We start from the raw sequence: 17,897 nt of genomic DNA, 5'->3' as shown, positions 1-17,897 counted from the left end.
TATAATTTTTAGGTGGTTATTGTACATTTGCATAAATAAGTTATATGTAGCAGTCTACCAGTATCCGCATTATGCCACTTCAAATGGAATGTAGAAACAGACCATTGGATAGTTGGGATTTTGTTTCCTTTTTGTGCTAAAGTGCCTGTCAGATGAATAACATTGCTTATGTCAGATTTCTCCAAAGTGACCATTGCAATACCTAATTGTCCTTGATGAAATTATGCAACTTGGAAAGATGTGTACATGATTTAGCAATGTAACAGGTATCATGAAGGAAAAGGTATTTGGCCTGAAGGGAATGCAAACTTAGACTAAAAAGTTCTCATGAGGATTATTGCGTTGATTATGTGCTTGTGCAACTGCATGTCTCCAGGATATGGTCATGGACCAGATTGCCAACTGAGGGCTGGTTTTAAAACAAGAAAAAGAAAAAAGCAGATCTAGGAAGACAAAACTATAGAAAGTAGGTCTTAAAATATCTTGAAAGGTGACTGTTGTGGGTTGAATTGTTTGCCAAAAAGTTACGTTGAAGTCTAAACCCCAAGGTACCTGTGAATGTGAGATTATTTGGAAATAGGGTGAAGTTAAGATGGGGTCATACTGGGTTAGGATGGGCCCGAAATCCAGTGGCTGGTGTCTTTATAAGGAGAGGGAGATTTGGAGACACACGAAGAGGAAAGTAGGCCATGTAATGACAGAGGCTGAGATTGGAGGGCTGCAGCTATAAGCTAAGGAAGACCAAAGATTGCAGCAACCACCAGAAGCTAAGAAGGATTCAAGTAATACAGTGACCCAAGGCAGAGTTTGTTCTAAGGATGCAGGGCTGATGAGATGAGATGTTCTGAACTTAGCAGCCATCAGAACCAGCCTCACTGACAATTTATCTGGTATGTGTCCCTCACTATAGGCTTTTCTCTTATAGAGGAGTAATTGTCAAGAAAGTGGGGACACAGTTTTTGAGGCACTAGCCTGCTGTGTTCCCCCCTTTGCCTGGCAAAGAATAAAGCCACCCTTTCTTTATCCTCCAAAAAAAAAAAAAAAAAAAGTGGACAACTGGGCAGATAATAGGAATGCTGAGTTAAATGCTTAGCAGCCGAATTTTACCAAGGATCAGTACAAGATCAGAATTCCAAAGTCCCAAGAACCAAATAAAAGGCTAACATTGAAGGGCTCAGCAAATTATTTGGAACTCACATTCAGCTGCAGTTGTCTTGGCAAGGACGGCCTTGAGACTGGAGATTCAAGGAGTTTGAGATTTCCACACTATTTCTAAGTCAAGCATGGTTTGTGTCAGGGAAGGGTCTAAGCCAGATCTCAGGAAGATCCACTGTTGTCAAAGCTCACCAGCCAGAGTCCACCATGAACAGAACTGAGGTCAAAGTGAGGTTTTTTTAGCTAGGTGAGGACCTGAGGGGCATCCTTTTAAGAGGTTTTGGACTTGTGATTCAAAGAAGGGTTAATAAAAGTGGAGGCTGGTAGTGATTTGGGTGCTGTCAGGAGCTTGGGGCTATTCAGTGATTGTGTACCTTGGTAATTTTATCTAGGAGGCAGTACACTTAAAGCAGAGCTAGAGTTACTGTTGGCAAAAAAAAAAAAAAAAGTCATGTCAGAAGCAGGAGGTATATAATTACTTTTGTGGCTTTGTCTGTCTCTTGTTTGAGACATGTTCACTGAGTGTTTGTGCTCTGTCTCAGTCCACTGTGTTCACAGAGCTGCCTTTTCTGATCATTGTTGACATATTGTGACCATTGTTTATATTTAGATGGGACTGTTTAGCCTTTCTATTAGTAGCCAAGGCTCTTTTTCCTTTTCTAGGGGCCTGGCCTGGAGACAGCATTTATCACTTCTGCCTACATTCCATTGGTTAGGACACAGTCATGTGGCTACACCTAAGAGGCTGGGAAGTAGATTTTAGCTGTGTGACAGAAGGAAATGTGAATTAAGTTTAGTAATTACATAACATTCTTTTTGTTGTTGTTCTTCTTCTTTTAAAACAATATTTTCTCTCTTTATCCCCATTCCCACTCCCATAAGACATACACCTTATTATTTAATGTGTGTCCTTCAGATCCACCCTCCATATATTTAGATTCTATAGATTTTTATGAATCTTTGAAAGATGCATAGGATTGCTTTGAGTGCATTCTTAAAATGTAAATAAATGTTCATTGTATATCATTCAATGATTATTATTGAAAATTAATGATTATTAACTTTTTACTGTGTTTTTGAGATCTGTGCTGCTACATAAAAATCTAATTTATATCTCCTGATTGCTTCAAAATACTACATTTTATTCATATTCATTTGACATTTTCTTATCATTTCACCAAGTACAAAACGTCAAAAGCTTTACTAACTTAATTTGTCATATTTATTCTTCCAGTTATAAAGCACCCCTTAGTGGCTTAAGATAATGACAGTCATTTTACTCACAGATCTGCAGTTTGGACTAGGATTGTCAGAGACAGCTCATCTCTGCTCCATGCAGTATTAGCTAGTGCTGGGAGCTTCTCAGCTGGTTGGGGCTGGAGTCAGCTGAGTGCTCAGTCACATCTGGTGGTTGATGTTGACTGTTTGCTGGGGCTGTTTGCTGGAGCACCTACACATAGCATGTCCATGTAGCTGCTTGGCTTCCTCACAGTGTGGTGGCTTGGTTCCAAGGGCAGTTGTCTCAAGAGAGCAAGGCAGAAAGGAGTGCATGAGTTTCTTGTGACCTTGTCTCAAAGTCACGTAGAGTCACTTCCACTGTACATTCTTGGTCGAGGAGGACACAGAGGTCTTCCTAGGTTCACAGGTAGAAGGTGTAGACCCCACCACCCAATAGAAGAAACATCAATGTTACACAGTCCAAAAAAAAAAAAAGGCACGTGGAATGGGATATATTGTTGTATCCATCTTTAGGAAAGACAATCTGCCACATTTGTGAAAATTAAGAATCTGATTTGGATATAAAACATGATTTTGAGACTAATTAGCAAAGATTTTAACTGTAAAAATACAACTTTTTAATAGTCCAAATACACTCTTTCCTTTTGGACCAAGTACTAGACTGTGGCCAACAAACTCTTGCTCCCTGTATCCCTAGACTTTTTCTCTAAAGTTATCAATATCTTTCCCCCCGGTCCTTATTTTTTATGTGATCATTGTAACAGATGAGATCAGCCACTTCCTAGAACATGATTACAAAACCTATGCACACCTTGGGTGTCATAAAGAGAAAGTGATTTTTTTTTTTCCTTCAGAAAATACATCTTATGAGAAAGAAATAGTAACTAGTTCTCAGGCTTTCTCCTTTTGTTTTGTGCTGCTGACCAGAGGATCTTTTATGTGCTGGATATTCTGATTCGATTCGATGCCCTCAATACACAATGTGACTATTCTGAAAGCTTATTGTTTCCATCACTAGAAAGTAGATCCATAATTTTTGTGGTTCTCATGCTTTTTTCTCCAACCTGTTCTCTCCTGAGACTCCATTAAACATGATGGTGCTTGAGGAAAGCACTGCCAAAATAGCTGTCTGCTTTTCTCTTTTTAAATTTTGTTTTGTTTTTGTTTTTTGCGGTACGTAGGCCTCTCACTGTTGTGGCCTCTCCCGCTGCGGAGCACAGGCTCCGGACGTGCAGGCTCAGCGGCCATGGCTCACGGGCCCAGCCGCTCCGCGGCATGTGGGATCCTCCCGGACCGGGGCACGAACCTGTGTCCCCTGCATCGGCAGGTGGACTCTCAACCACTGCGCCACCAGGGAAGCCCTGTCTGCTTTTCTTAAGGTGATAGGATGTGAGGAGAATGGGGAAGTGTTCTAGCAATCAGTAGGCCTAGGAGAGGTTGTAATTGAGTTCACCTAGGCCTATCAAGTCTTGATTTCTATACATCATTTTAGCCATATCCCTCAAAATCCAGAAAGACTGTAGCCAGGTAGATGATAATGCATAGCATAGCAGTGCTTCCCTTTTAGATAAAGTTTTCACCAAAGCAGAAAATCACAGGTAAAACAGTAAGGTGGGCCAATCAAGTCCATCCCTCTTTCTTCTTGAATCTCTAGGCCAAGATGAGATCGGTCTTGGGCTTTTGTTTTCCCTCATTTGTTTGTTTAGTGGAAATTTTCAAATGTATACAAAAGTAATGAGAATACAATAGTGAACTCCCATGTACCCATCCCCTAACTTTAGCAATTATCAGCCCAAGGCCAATCCTGCAATGTATGTTCTCCACCTTCCTTCCCCAAATGTATTTTAAATGCATTATTTTAAAGCAAAACCTTGATACAGTTTCATCTGTTAAGTACTCAATATGTATGTGTAAAAGATAGAGACTCTTTATAACCACAATAACATTATCACACATTTAAAAATAAGCAATTCTGGAGGCTGTTGAAACATGCAAAAGGTGTATTTGTAATCGAGGAGCATGAAGCAAAGTTACATAACATGAAAAAGGAAGTTTTAGTTTCCAAAGTCCTGGAAGAGGTTCCAGTTCAGCAGGTCTGTCTGACGTTGAGAGCTACACCCGGTCTTTCTGTCCTTCTAATAAATCCCCTCCTTTTGTGATAAGACTGATTTGTTAGACTTTCATGATTTACACTTGGAACTGTCACGACAGTCCTCCTGCTATGTAGATACCTTAATGTTGCTCTTTATTTCTCTCCATATTCTTTGATTTCTCACACTACTCAATTTAGTTATAATAATAATGCCATCAGCTCCCATTTATTGAATGCCTATCACGTGCCAGACACTCTACCAAATACTTGACATTTAAACCTCACAACAACCCACTGAGGACGGTAATTTCCCTATTTTGTAGAGGAAGAAATAAGAATTTACATGGATTAGGTCATTTGCTCAGGTTACACAGTTAATAAGAACCAAAATCCTACCCAGATCTTTCTACTCCTCAGTCTGTTTTCCCACTCTGCCATGCTGGACCTGACAGGCATGATTTTTGTTTCCTAAAAATCCAATACAGTTCTATAGCATCAAGCTGTGAGTTGTTCATCAAACCGTTTTCTCCTATTGCTAGGCACATGACTAGACTCCTTCACTGCAGTTAGGCTTGGCCACATGGTTGAGTTCTACCTATAAAAGGTGAACAGAAGAGTTATGCCCTATTTCTTGGCCAGGCCCAATAAAATTTCCCATTTGCTGTCCTCTATGCTCTGCTTCTGCTATTTAGTTTATGGTGCCTAAAGTGACCTTGGAAGCCACATGTTGACGATGGCAAAAACCGACAGCCTGGGTCCCTGACAGAGGCCCCTGCCACCAATCTCAAATCTCCTTGAACTATTTATATGAGCAGGAGATAAACTTCTGTTGTATTTAAGCCATTATGTATTTAGGGGTCTATTTATTACAGTAGTTAGCCTTCCTTAATTTTTATGTACTATTTCAATTATGCTTTCCTGGGTAACAAACACCTCAAAATTTTAGTGGCTTAAAACCACAGTCTTAACTCATGATTCTGTGAATCAGAAACTTAGGCTCTTGCCTATACTTGTTCATGCAACTACAATCAGCAGGTGGGTCAGCTGGAGGCTGACTGGTCTAGCATTGCCTGCCTCACATGCCTGGAGATAAGAATGGCTGCTGGCTGGACCACGTGTCTCCAGCAGGTTTGCCTGGGGTTATTCACGTGGTAGTGGAAGTGTTCTCTGCAGCAAGAGCGGGCAAGCCCCGATCTGCAAGTACTTTTCAGGCTTCTGCTTGCGTGTGTTTGCCAGTGTACCATTATCCAATGCAAGTCACAGAGGTAGAGGGAAATGTAAGGAGCATTTACTGCAGCACTCTCCCATATATACTAACAGTACTAATGCACAAATTAGGCAAATCGTTCACATATGTACAACAGCTCAGTCGCATATTTGACAATAGAGTGCAGCTTTTTTTGTTTTTTTTTCTATTAATTTTTGGCTGTGCTGGGTCTTCGTTGCTGTGCGCGGGCTTTCTCTAGTTGCGACGAGTGGGGGGCTACTCTAAGTTGCGGTGCAAGGACTTCTCATTGCTGTGGCTTCTCTTGTTGAGGAGCACGGGCTCTAGGCACGCGGGCTTCAGTACTTGTGGCGCACAGGCTTAGTTGCTCCGTGGCAAGTGAGATCTTCCCGGGCCAGGGCTCGAACCCATGTCCCCTGCATTGTCAGGCGGATTCTTAACCACTGTGCCACCAGGGAAGCCCTAGAGTGCAGCTTTAAGGCTGTTTTCATAACCCTTGAATCAAGTTGTAATATCGGGGTTGGTTTTAATAAAAATTATATTGATTTTGTTTTAAAATTACATTTCAGGTTTATATATAAGAAGTGAAATATTTACCAATACATGATAAATTCATAGCATTGGCACTATAACAGAGATGTTGTAGCTTATGGCCTAAATTTACCTGAGGTTTAATGAATCCAATTTATCAAGATCCTATGGATTTGTAGCCAAATCCATACTTTAAAACAGTCTTTAAAGGGTTAGTTTCACCCTTATTTAGAGTAACTTGTAAGAAAATGATTAAGTTCTAAGTTCAGTACTTCTTCACTTTCCTTAACTTTTCCTTTATTAGGCCACATTTAACCACCTGTAAGGGCAGAATGCTTTCCTCCACTGCTCAGGGCAAAGTACTCTGCAGTGCCTTACCTCCACAATGCTATTGATATGGTGGTTAAAGGCCTGAGTTCTGGAGCCAGAATGTGCAGGTTCACATCCTGTCATTTCTGCTTGTTGTGTGACCCTGGGCAAGTTAACTACTCGGTACCTCAGTTTCTTCACCTATAAAATGGGAATAATTACCACAACCTAACTCATAGGGCTGTTGTGAGGATTAAATGAGATAAAGTATCTAAAAAAGCCCTTAGTTCAGAGCCTAACCCAGGTTATAAGAGGTCATACTGATTTTCTTTTTAAATTTCAGCTTTCTTGAGGTATAATTGACAATTTTATTTTTAACTACTCTTCAGACCTATATATGAGAATGAAATATTTACAAATACATTATAAACTTAGGTTTGTAGGAGATTGCCTATTTTCTTAGGAGACGCATGCTAAAATATTGAGATAAAGTCTCATTTGAAAGTTGTATAGCAACTTTCAAATGCTATACAAAAAGAAAAAATATGTGGAAAATATAGAACGTTAAATATGGTGCCATGTTAATACTTGTTAATATATGTAGGATATGAATGTTCATTGTATTATGTCAAGTTTTCTGTAGGTTTGAAATCTTTCGTAATAAAACTTGGAGGGAGGATGGAAATACTTTCCCCAGTTCTCTCAGTGTCTCATTTTTCTTTTCATTTCTTCTTCCTCCCTCTGTTATCTCCCCCAAATTGTCTCTCATATCTCTCCCTTGCAGGGCCCCTTGTCTCTCCTCATCTACAGGTTATCTCTTTATTATGTACGTGTTAATAGCCGCAGCTTAGTGTAAGTGGTTAAACATACAAACTCTGGAGCCGGACTGTTTGTTAGAGTATCTGCCATCTCACTTATTGTGCGACCTTGGGCAAGTTACTTTAAACTCTCTGTAGCTCAGTTTCCTCCTGTGGTTATCGTAAGGAGTAAAGAAACAATGAGTATCTATAAATGATTAGAAGAGGGTCTGGTATATTGTCAGCCTCTGTAGGAATTTGCCATAATGATAATAATAATCTCTTGGTGTCCCTCACGTCTTTCCTTGTGTTCAGTGGTGATAGGCCCTGGAGCCTTCCTCCTGAGGAGAGGGAGTTGGGAGAAGACTGCAAATGCTTCTTACTTAATACCTTTTTTTTTTTTTTTTTTCCCTGAACACAAAAGGAATTGAAGTGGGCAAAAATCCTCCTGAAAAATGTTTCTACGTTTAGAATAAATATGTTCTACTCTGTTTTTGCTTTCTGATTTCCCCCTGAAAAGATAATTATTTAACAGTAAAACCTTGCATTAACCCTGGACGTTGGTAGTGGCATCAACACCTTACCCTTAACCTCACAGGCCCATCTAGTCTGCACTGTCTTCTCCTTTCTCACTCTTGAAATGGCACAGCCCTTCTTCCTGTACGAAGGTCAGCCTCTCACCTGTGCTGGAGATCCCAGCCTCCTCATCCTCTGAGGAACCTTGCATTCTCATTTACTCCTTCTCTCTTCTGTACTCACCTCTCCCTCCCAATTACGTCTTTTCCATGAACATTTAACTCCTTCTCATCTTAAGTTGGACGAGGGAACCCTCCCTAGATTCCATCTCCCCTTTGAGCTACTGTCTTATCTTTTCTGCTTCACATGATATTTCTTGAAAGAGATTCTCATTTTCCAGTTACTTCTCAGCCCACTCCAGTGGCTTCCCTGCTGTCAGTTTAACAAAACAGCTGTTACTAAGGTGACCCATAAACTGTATGTCACTAAATCCTCGGGCATTTTTTAGGACTAACGTTATTACTTTGACTTACAAAAACATTCAGCAGTTCGACTGTAATCTCCTTATTGAAACCTCTTTATTCACCATTGGCTGTTTGTTGTTCTGTGAATAATAAAGTACTGTGTCTCTGACCCAGGAGTCTCAGGTCTCATGCTAGCATCCATGAAACAGTGTCTGACTTATTAAATAACTTGTGAGTGGACTAAAATACAGTCCCAGACTTGACACTAACCATCGTATTCCTAGCAGCCCCACAGTGCCTGGCATGAAGTATGTGTTCAGTATTTATTTGTGAGATGGCTGGATGGACGGATGGACTTTCTCAGCTCTGCCAAAACATTGCAGGGATAAGACCTTTCAGAAGAGCCAACCAGGTTCTGGGATTGTGAGGGAGACAGCTGAGAGAACACGAACATTAATTTGATCTGAGGTTTCTCTGGGTTTATGTGTCTAATTGGAGAGTATTTTGATCAGCCAGCTTCTCTTCTGAAATGTAAACCATCTGACAGAGGTAATCCTATTAATTCCATTTTATTCTGAATTAGTTGAGTTGGTGTAATGTTCTAATATTTAGCTGAGTGTAGCGGTGGTGCGTGGGGAGGGCTGATGTGGGAGGTCGGCAGCCTGTGGTGGGCAGAGGCCTGGGTTCTCTTTCGAAGGGGGAATTCTGGATATTCCTGGGTTTCTTAGAGAGGGTGTGCAGGTGGGGGAACCAGGAAGTGAGAGAGAGAAGTGGGATAACAGCAAAGGCACGCTTGCTCAGCCTCAAGATCTGCCCGAAGCCTGCTGTCGGTCGCTGTGGACACACCATAGAAGTTCATCTCTGAAGCTGCTGGTGCCAGAGTGCTTCAGACTTTAACTGTCCCTGTAAGGATGGACTGTTCCCCTTTTACAAACAGCATTTTTTAAAGTAACCTAAGCAAAGTTTTACATAGGATAAAATTGTTTTCAGGACAGATAAAAAGAGTGAAAAGAATGCATGAGAATATTAAATGTACAACTATTAAGATTTCTAGAATTAGAAACTGAATAATAGTGTAGAAAGGCAAACGGCCTTTAGGGTGACAGAGGGGTTCTTGGAGTTGACAAGAGTGACAAGAATTATCTAGGGTTTGACTCTCAACAGGAGGGATATCACCCCAAGGGGGTAAAAATTGGTTCTTGGGGGACAAAAAACGGCCTGCATGGCCAGGGTACCTAAACAGAAATACAGTATATTTGTGGTATTAGAATTTCATGGTGGCAAAGGGCTTTAGGTAAATATGTCTTAAAAGTCTCCTTACAGGGCGGTAACAAAAAAAAAAGTTGAGAAACACTGGACCTGTTGATTCAAATGGAAGGATTTTGTTGATCACCAGTGGGTCCCCCTGGGAAGACGAACTGGAAATGTGTGTTGACTCAGCAGAAGGAAAAAGATCTCACATGTTGTCTAGTGAGTATCCACTGGGAGATCTAAAAGCAGCGGTGGGCAGCTGGGCCGTCCCCCAGAGCTGCTCAGTAGGTGATGAGCTTCTGGCCCCATACAGATTCAGTGCCCAGGAGGCCAGGCTGATGGCCCCAGACACACGCAGCCAGTTCCTGGACACGGCAATAGGACAGTATGAATTGGGTGGGAGTTCGGATTCCAGTAGTTAAACCACCCACCTTCCACCCTCCCGATTTGTTTTGCTGTGTTCTGTTCTTAGCTACCTCCCTCCCTACTCTTCTCTCCTGCTACCTCTCAAGACTCCCATTATTCATTTCTGCTGCAGGCAGGGGGATCAGTAGCAATGTTGAATGAAAAGAATGCTAGACACAGAACCACATGCTGACATCAAAGAAGGAAGTGACCTTCAGCCATACAATTTTAGTGTGGAAAGCCAGATAGTACACTCTTAACATCTGTGAAATCAGATTAAAATGCAAGTAGACTTTTAGCTTTCCTAATCCCTGCTTCTGAATAGGACCTGGACATGCAGGTCCTTAACAAAATAAAAATGAAGACAATATCAGGTATAGGGAATGGTTAGTTCTTACCCCACAGGTATTTGGCCTTGGAAATGGCTTCTGGTCTCTCAGCAGCATATAAGTCTAGACTTTGCTATGAGTTCGAAAATGGCAGTGTTGTTTCAGAGGGGCTCCTAAGTGTGGGAAGGATGGCCTAGCACAGTCTCCTCTTTTGCCCTATCCCTGATGCTCATTAAGGTCATGCTAGAAGGGAAAGGTCTGATTAGATAACCAAGGTTGCTACTTCTGGAGCTCTGCTACATGTCAGGCACTGTTTTAAGTGCTTTACATATATTAATTACTTCTCATAACCAAACAACCCTGCAAAGGGTGCACTATTATTACAGATGGTAAGCTCAGGCACAGGAAAGCCAAGTCACTTGTCCAAGGTCACACAACTTCTGGTACCACTGGAATTTGAACCCAGATCTTCAGTACCCACAGAGCTTGCTGTAACTCTGCTGTTTATATGCCTTGGGGCCAACTCTCCCTAACTTAACACTGTCTTTGAAGTCATGGATGAATGGGCTTACAATGAAGTTGCTCTTAACACCATGTACTTTGGATTTTTATGTAAGTAGAACATTGGGTCAGTCATCAGGCCTCCTAAGCAGTTGAATCCTTTAGGCCACTTACATAATGGACTAACTGCTGGATACGTGCTGCCCTCTTGTGATGAAAATAATCCCAATACGACCTTCTCGAGCTCTCCAGAATGCACCTACTTCCTTTAGTCCAGTCCCATGGTTGGGGGTAGAAGATACGTGGGCTCTGAAAATTCAGACTCTTGTGTCACCTGACATTTTCCAGGGTGTTCCTAGCCTTGTGACTCTGTCAGTGAGGCTTGTAAACGTGATTCCAGAGTCTGTAAATTTTAGCACCATTAATACAGAAGAGACCAGGCTTCCCAAAGGGGCACTAAAGAGACCCCACCTGTGTCCTTGGGGGGAGAGTTCATTTTGTTTAACTTGCCCTAGTGAATTGGGATCAGGTTTAAGAGGCTTGGCAGAAAAAAGGTCAGTTGGAGAATGAACTGAAGGTCACAAACTATCAGAACAGAGGGAAAATAAAGCCAGCAGAAGGCCTGTGTTCGGGTTCTTGCCGTAGTGATAATACAGCGTGTGGCCTTGGGCAAGTCGCTTTGCTCTCTGACGCCAGTGTCTGCGCTGGCAGAGTAAGAGGGGTGAACTAAGTGAGCTCAAAATCTTAGATATTACCAGGTCCAACCTTCTGCATTTGCCAAAATCCCTTTCCTAAAGGGTGTTACTTCACCACCACCACCCCCATTTTTATAGGCATCCTCATTAGTAAAACAAGATACATATCCACACTCACTAGTTCTCAGTTTCCTCACTCGGGAAGTAATCCCTACTGGACAGGGTTGTTGGGAAGAATCAGTTTCCATTTGACACAGTGCTAATGGGTTCAGTCAGACTGGGTTAGTTTAGGCAAAGACACACGCACACATACAAATGCTTAAAATCAAGGAAGACTGATTTTGAAGATACACCTACCCAGTTATAAGTGACTATCTTCACAGTGCCACTTGAAAACATGCTGATTTATGGGTTACTCATTATTCCCTGCAGCTGTAGTTATTACCAGCGCCTGCCTGTGGCTGTAACACATCTATGTGTGTGGGCAGTGCCTGGGTACCATCTAGGGTGAACGGTCCAGGGCAGGGAGTCTCATTCGTATTCAAAGAAGACATGACATTGTTCTGTAACTTCCACCTGCTTCCAAACCATTTATTAGACTCCTATACTTGACGGGTTCACGTAGATTGGAAAAAAAAAAAATTCATAGCAAGAATCTTTGACTTGCTAATCCCGCTGCAAAGAAATAATCCTAAAGAACTTTCTACTTCCATAGAAATGTCTGTAAGAATCACCACAACCACCACAGCCAGTCTGGAAACCTGAATGTCCATCTAACACTTGGAACATAATTGAGCAGATTATCAAACCAATAGAATACAAATGATAATTATAAAGGTTAACAATGTGGGAAAATGATTGAAAGAAATTGCAGGTGTACACTGTGATTATAACTATGTAAAAAGATGTCAAAATAGTCAACCTTAAAAAAGAAATTCTGACATGGATGAACTTTGAGGACATCATGCTAAGTGAAATAAGCCAGTCATAAGAAGACAAACACTGTATGGCTTCACTTATATGAGGGACCTGGGATAGTCAGAATCATAGAGAAAGTAAGTACAAGGGTGGTTGCCAGGGGCTTGGGGGATGGGGAAATGGGGAATTATTGTTTAATGAGTATAGAATTTTGGTTTTACAAGAAGAGTAATTCTGGAGATCGGCGTTGGTGATGGTTACACAACATATGGATGTATTTATACCACTGAAATGTACACTTAAAAATGATTAAGATGGTAAATTGTATATTATGTGTATTTTACCACAACAAAAAAGTCTCCGAGTAGGCAAAATATGGAAAAATAGCATGCAAAAATAAGTAGCTGTGTTAGCATTGTGTTATTATAAGCGTTATTTGAATCTTTTCCTTTAACATTGTGATACTGCTTTTGCAACACAAATGTGACAGAAAAAGTCAAGGAAAAAAATTCAAGTTATTTCGATATTTGTTATTTGCCCAAAAAAGCACCTGAGTAGTCTTGGGGAAAATCAGAAACTTACTTAACATCCTTGAACTTATTTTATAATTTACTATTGTTTAAAATCTTTTTTTTTTTTTTCATTACAGATCATCGGGGGCCTGTAATCTTTTCAGTACTTAGTGCTTCTAAAAGTTTTAAGCTGGTCTTGGGTGCAGTTAATTCAGTTTTAAGTGAGAATCACGCTGGGATGGCCCCTGGGCCCTGCAGCTCTGCTGCCAGCCCATCTGTGTGGTAACATGAGCTTTGTCCTCCTTACCAGCTAATTCCACTTTCATTAAAATTCCTCTCTATGGACCTGGGATAATGGTCATGGTTCTGCCTTTCAGCTCCAGAGCAAGGATTTTTTTTTTCCTGTAAGTGAGCAATTGTTACTGGAAATAGATGTGTGTAACACCTGGAAGTGGATGAAAACACCAGTGAGCCAAATGCTCCTTCCCAGTTGGGCAGCTGAAAGGGACACCTGGCAAAGGCTGGAGAGCCTGGCTTTGTGCAGTGGTGCCGGCTCCTGCTCTGCTCTTACTGTGCAGTGAAGACCTGGATGTGCCTCCCTCTGTTCAGTGAGTGACAAATGGTAGGGCTCTTTGGTAAGAATGATGACAACTAACAGCTATGCTTTTCACTGACGGAGCCAGGATATTGCAGGAAGCTTGATGTTGAATGTTTTTAGACTTGACTTTGAGAACTTCCAGTCCCATATTTGACCTTGTTGGGAAGTTCCCTAAGCCTAAGAGTGTAAAGAGGACACCTGGGGGTGCCATTGTGAGCAGAAATGAGAAACGTTGGTTTAATGATATTGTATATTGAGCACTGACCCTGCACTGGGCATTGTGCTAACTGCTTTCCATGCTTCAGCTCATTTAATCCTCACAACAACCCTGGGAGTCAATACTCTGGGATTCCTATTTTTCAAGGAGGAAATTGAGATTCTGACAGTCTTAAAATGTGACCCAAAGCCCCACAGTGATTTGACATGGCTTATTTTAATAAGTTCCAAATCAGCAAGGACAAGCCATAAATGTAGTTCTGAAATACAGGAGCTATAGTTTCTCTCCCTAAATCAACTCAGTTCCTGTGGAAAGAAAGAGTCATATCTTAAGTTTGTGGAATTCCTTTATTTCCCCAAATTTTCTGTTATCTTTTTCTTAATTAGGAAAAGTCTCCACTTCTCTGCACAGAAGCTCACCTGTGGGTAATGGAGAACTTTAGTGAATTAGGAGCCTGATTTTACTTTTATAAGAAAAATAGAAAATCTATCATTCACCATCTAAAAGACTAAAGTATTTCCAAGTTAGAATTTAAGCCAATAACACACAAATTCAGTTTCCCTTAGAGGCAGCAGTTTTAATTTTGATAGTCTCTAAAAGCAGTAATATTTGGTAGTTTCTGGATACATTTTAGACTCTCAAAAGTTTAGTTTTAGCAGCTTAATAAAGTATGAATTTGTCAGCTGAGAAGTGTGGTTCTCTCACTCGGCAAGCCTGAAGTCTGAAGCACCCTTGACCAGTGCTCATTCCTTTGTGCTTTCTGGGCATATCTGCTGCCCAGAATCTCTAGTAGAGAGTTGCTGCCTCAGGGGCTATTAGGCAAATACCCTAATCTGGGGGTGTGGGCAGAGTGGGTAGGAGCCGCCAAAGCAGTGCCTTAGGGGAATGGCCCCCATGGGCTGAGTGACTGTCACAGGATTTTCCCCCTAACTTTCAGGACCAACTTCCTGAATTGTACCCTTCCTAACTGGGGCTGCTGTATAAAGTCAGGCTGGACTTCTGAGAACTCCAAGGTACTGCTGGAGGGCCCCCTCACCCCTGCCCCTCTCATGCTTGGCCCCTGTCAGCTCGGTGCCTCTTGCCACAGCGGGTCCAGGCCCACCTCTGTCCTCCCCTCGGCAGTGAACAGCCGAGGAAGATAGTGGACGTCAAACCCGGCCTGCCAGGGCCCATCATGGCACGGTGCTGAGGGATGAGGTTCGGCCATGCCAGCGTACCCTGGCCCCAGCCACTGGGGACTCAAGTTACTCCCTCTGAGAAGCCACCGGTGTGGATCGAGTGGTCAAATGGAGAGGCCTCAGATGCTTCCTCTGCTTTTTTCGGTCCCTTGGTGGGTAGAGAGGCCTGCGAAGGATCATACTGAGGATGCCTCTTGCCTTCCCTCGTCAGGCTCTCCTCGTAGCACGTCACCCCAGGGCCCCACCCCATGCAGTAAGTGCCTCTGAAGGGGTCACAGTGTGCTTGCCAGGCCGAGTCCCTTTTTAAAATCCCAGGCTCAGGCAGTTAGAAAAAATGAGTGTTTTCAGTATTTTACTAACAAATGAATTGGCAAAAGAACAAGTTCTCTGGTGAAACCTCCTTTCCCCCACTTAGCATCCACCAGGTGCCCGCCATGGTGGCAGGGGTCTGACGTGCTTGCTGGGTTCTCAGCGGCTTGCCTTGCCTCCAACTCAGTCACTCGCACAACTGCTCGAGGGCAGGAAGAGACTTCCCTTCCTCAAAAGGGCAGGAGAGAGAGAGAGAGAGAGAGAGAAGCTCCTGTTTGGATGCCGGAGCCACAAGGGCAAGCCAGGCCTTATTCCTTTTGAAGGACAGCGCTGATTCTTCTTCCTGGGACAGAGAACCTCTGCCCACAGCATCAGTCTTCCGAAGGTCAGCCCCGACCCACGAAAGCCCTGAGTGGAGCCTCAGCATTACGAAGGCATCGTCCTGTCCCTCAGACTGGCTAAGAGGAGGGCATCCTGCGATCTTTGTCAGCAGACGGTGAGACTCCAGGACTAAGACGTAAGCCCATGGCGGGTCCTTCCTTTGGCACCAAGTCCCTACAGAACCTTGGATGAGTCAGATCCCCACACTGTACCCCCCCCTCAGTATCCACAGCTCTGAAGTGGGAATAATATCAACACATGGGGAAGTACTGAGGAGGAAGAGAACATTGCAGGTAAAACACTTTTGTTCGTTGAGCACCTTTTCCCCAAGAAACATGGCACCAACTTTGCACCATGTCCCCAACTCTTCATTGAATGCGGCAGTGACCGACTCACTCTCCCTGGTCTTTGGGCAGGCGTTTCTATGAGCTCAAAGTCTCATTCCTCTAATTTCAGATGAAAATAATCATGCATTAACATCTCTTCAGAGTATGTTTACAGTCACTAAAACAGCTCATACTTTTCCTGCAGAATTGTAACAGCTACTCAGGGACTCTGCCAATCAGAGTGCCCGCACAGAGCTCGTTTTGCACCACGAAGGCAGGAATCCTGGAAGCTCCACCTCGGCAGACGCTGGATGTTTCAGACATCCAAGACAGGCAACTGCACAGAGTCACCCCCATGGCCAAGATCCACCCACAGAAAAAAATCCCCTCAGAAACAGACAATCCGCTTCTCGTCTTCAAAGACTTTGGCCTCCTCTGGCTTTATCAAGTTTCCGTTTAAGCTGTTGGAGAAAAACAAAGAACACAAGTAAGTGTGAGAGACTACTGTATGCTCCTTCCCATTATGTGTTCCTAACACACTCTTGTGCTTCACACAACCCTGAAATTAAGGAACAGAATCTGTCCAACACTTGTTTTTACTTTTTTCTTTTTTAAAATTGAAGTATAGTTGATTTATAGTATTGTGTTAATTTCAGGTGTATAGCATGGTGATTCAGTATTTCTGCAGATAATATTCTGTTATAGGTTATTACAAGATAATGGATATAATTCCCTGTGCTATACAGGATATTCTTGTTTGTCTATTTTATATATAGTAATTTGTATCTGTTAATCCCATACCCCTGATTTGTCCCTCTCCCCTTTGGTAACTACAAGTTTATTTTCTATATCTGTGAGTCTATTTCTGTTTTGCATATACAAGCATTTGTATTATTTTTAGATTCCACATGTAACTGATATATAGTATTTGTTTTTCTTCTTCTGACTTATTTCAGTTAGCATAATTTTCTCTAGATCCATCCACGTTGCTGTAAATTGTAATATTTCATTCTTTTTTATGGCTGAGTAATATTCCAGTGTGTGTGTGTGTGTGTGTGTGTGTGTGTGTGTGTATCACATATTAATCCAATCATCTGTCGATGGGCACTTGGGTTGCTTCCCTGTCTTGGCTATTGTAAATAGTGCTGTTTTGAACACCGAGGTGCATGTATCTTTCCAAATTGGTGTTTTAGTTTTTTGTGGATATATACCCAGGAATGGAATTGCTAGATCATATGGTAGTTCTATTGTTAGTTTTTTAAGGAACCTCCATACTGTTTTCCATAGTGGTTGCACCAATTTACATTCCCACCAACAGTGTACAAGGGTTCCCTTTTTTCTATATCCTTTCCAGCATTATTTGTAGACTTTTTGATGATAGCTATTCTAACAGGCATGAAGTGATATCTCATTGTGGTTTTGATTTGCATTTTCTAATAATTAGCGATGTTGAGCACCTTTTCATGTGCCTGTTGGCCATCTGTAAGTCTTCTCTGGTAAAATATCTATTCAGATCGTCTACCCATTTTTTAATTGGGCTTTTTCTTTTATGTTAAATTGTATGAGCTGTTTGTATATTCTGGACATTAACCCCTTGTTGATTGCATCATTTGCAAATGTTTTCTCCCATTATGTAGGTTGTCTTTTCATTTTTTCGATGGTTTCCTTTATGGTGCAAAAGCTTTTAAGTTTAATTAGGTCCCATTTGTTTATTTTTGCTTTTATTCCTTTTGCCTTAGGAGACTGACCCAAGAAAAAATATTGCTATGATTGATGTTAAAGAGTGTTCCCCCTATGTTCTCTCCTAGGAACTTTATGGTTTCCAGTCTTACATTTAGGTCTCTAAGCCATTTTGAGTTTATTTTTGTATATGATGGGAGGGAATGTTCTCATTGTTTTACATGTAGCTGACCAGTTTTATCAGCATCACTAGTTGAAGACACTGTCTT

At 41.9% G+C, this 17,897-nt stretch overlaps 1 protein-coding gene and 1 long non-coding RNA gene across 4 annotated transcripts in view; one reads left to right on the top strand and one right to left on the bottom strand.

Moving 5' to 3' along the window:
- Positions 1 to 10,208: 10,208 nt before the first annotated feature.
- The window catches only part of LOC115853794 (uncharacterized), a 30,318-nt gene continuing 22,629 nt past the window's right edge, over positions 10,209 to 17,897 (top strand). Inside the window, exons 1-2 of the long non-coding RNA XR_009565292.1 lie at positions 10,209 to 13,547; positions 15,565 to 16,435. This is a non-coding gene — a long non-coding RNA (uncharacterized lncRNA). The remainder of the gene's footprint in view (positions 13,548 to 15,564; positions 16,436 to 17,897) is intronic.
- NOD1 (nucleotide binding oligomerization domain containing 1) overlaps positions 13,088 to 17,897 on the bottom strand; it is a 100,104-nt gene continuing 95,294 nt past the window's right edge. For all 3 annotated transcript variants that reach the window (XM_060305466.1, XM_030857455.2, XM_030857457.3), the window contains one exon: positions 13,088 to 16,409. In XM_060305466.1, coding sequence (XP_060161449.1) covers positions 16,337 to 16,409 — 73 coding nt within the window. In that variant the 3' untranslated portion in view covers positions 13,088 to 16,336. The remainder of the gene's footprint in view (positions 16,410 to 17,897) is intronic.

This window comes from Globicephala melas, chromosome 9 (assembly GCF_963455315.2).
Source record: "Globicephala melas chromosome 9, mGloMel1.2, whole genome shotgun sequence".
Classification (NCBI taxonomy): domain Eukaryota; kingdom Metazoa; phylum Chordata; class Mammalia; order Artiodactyla; family Delphinidae; genus Globicephala; species Globicephala melas.
The sequence above is the reverse complement of the archived record's forward strand: the minus strand, read 5'-3'. Positions and strand labels throughout refer to the sequence as shown.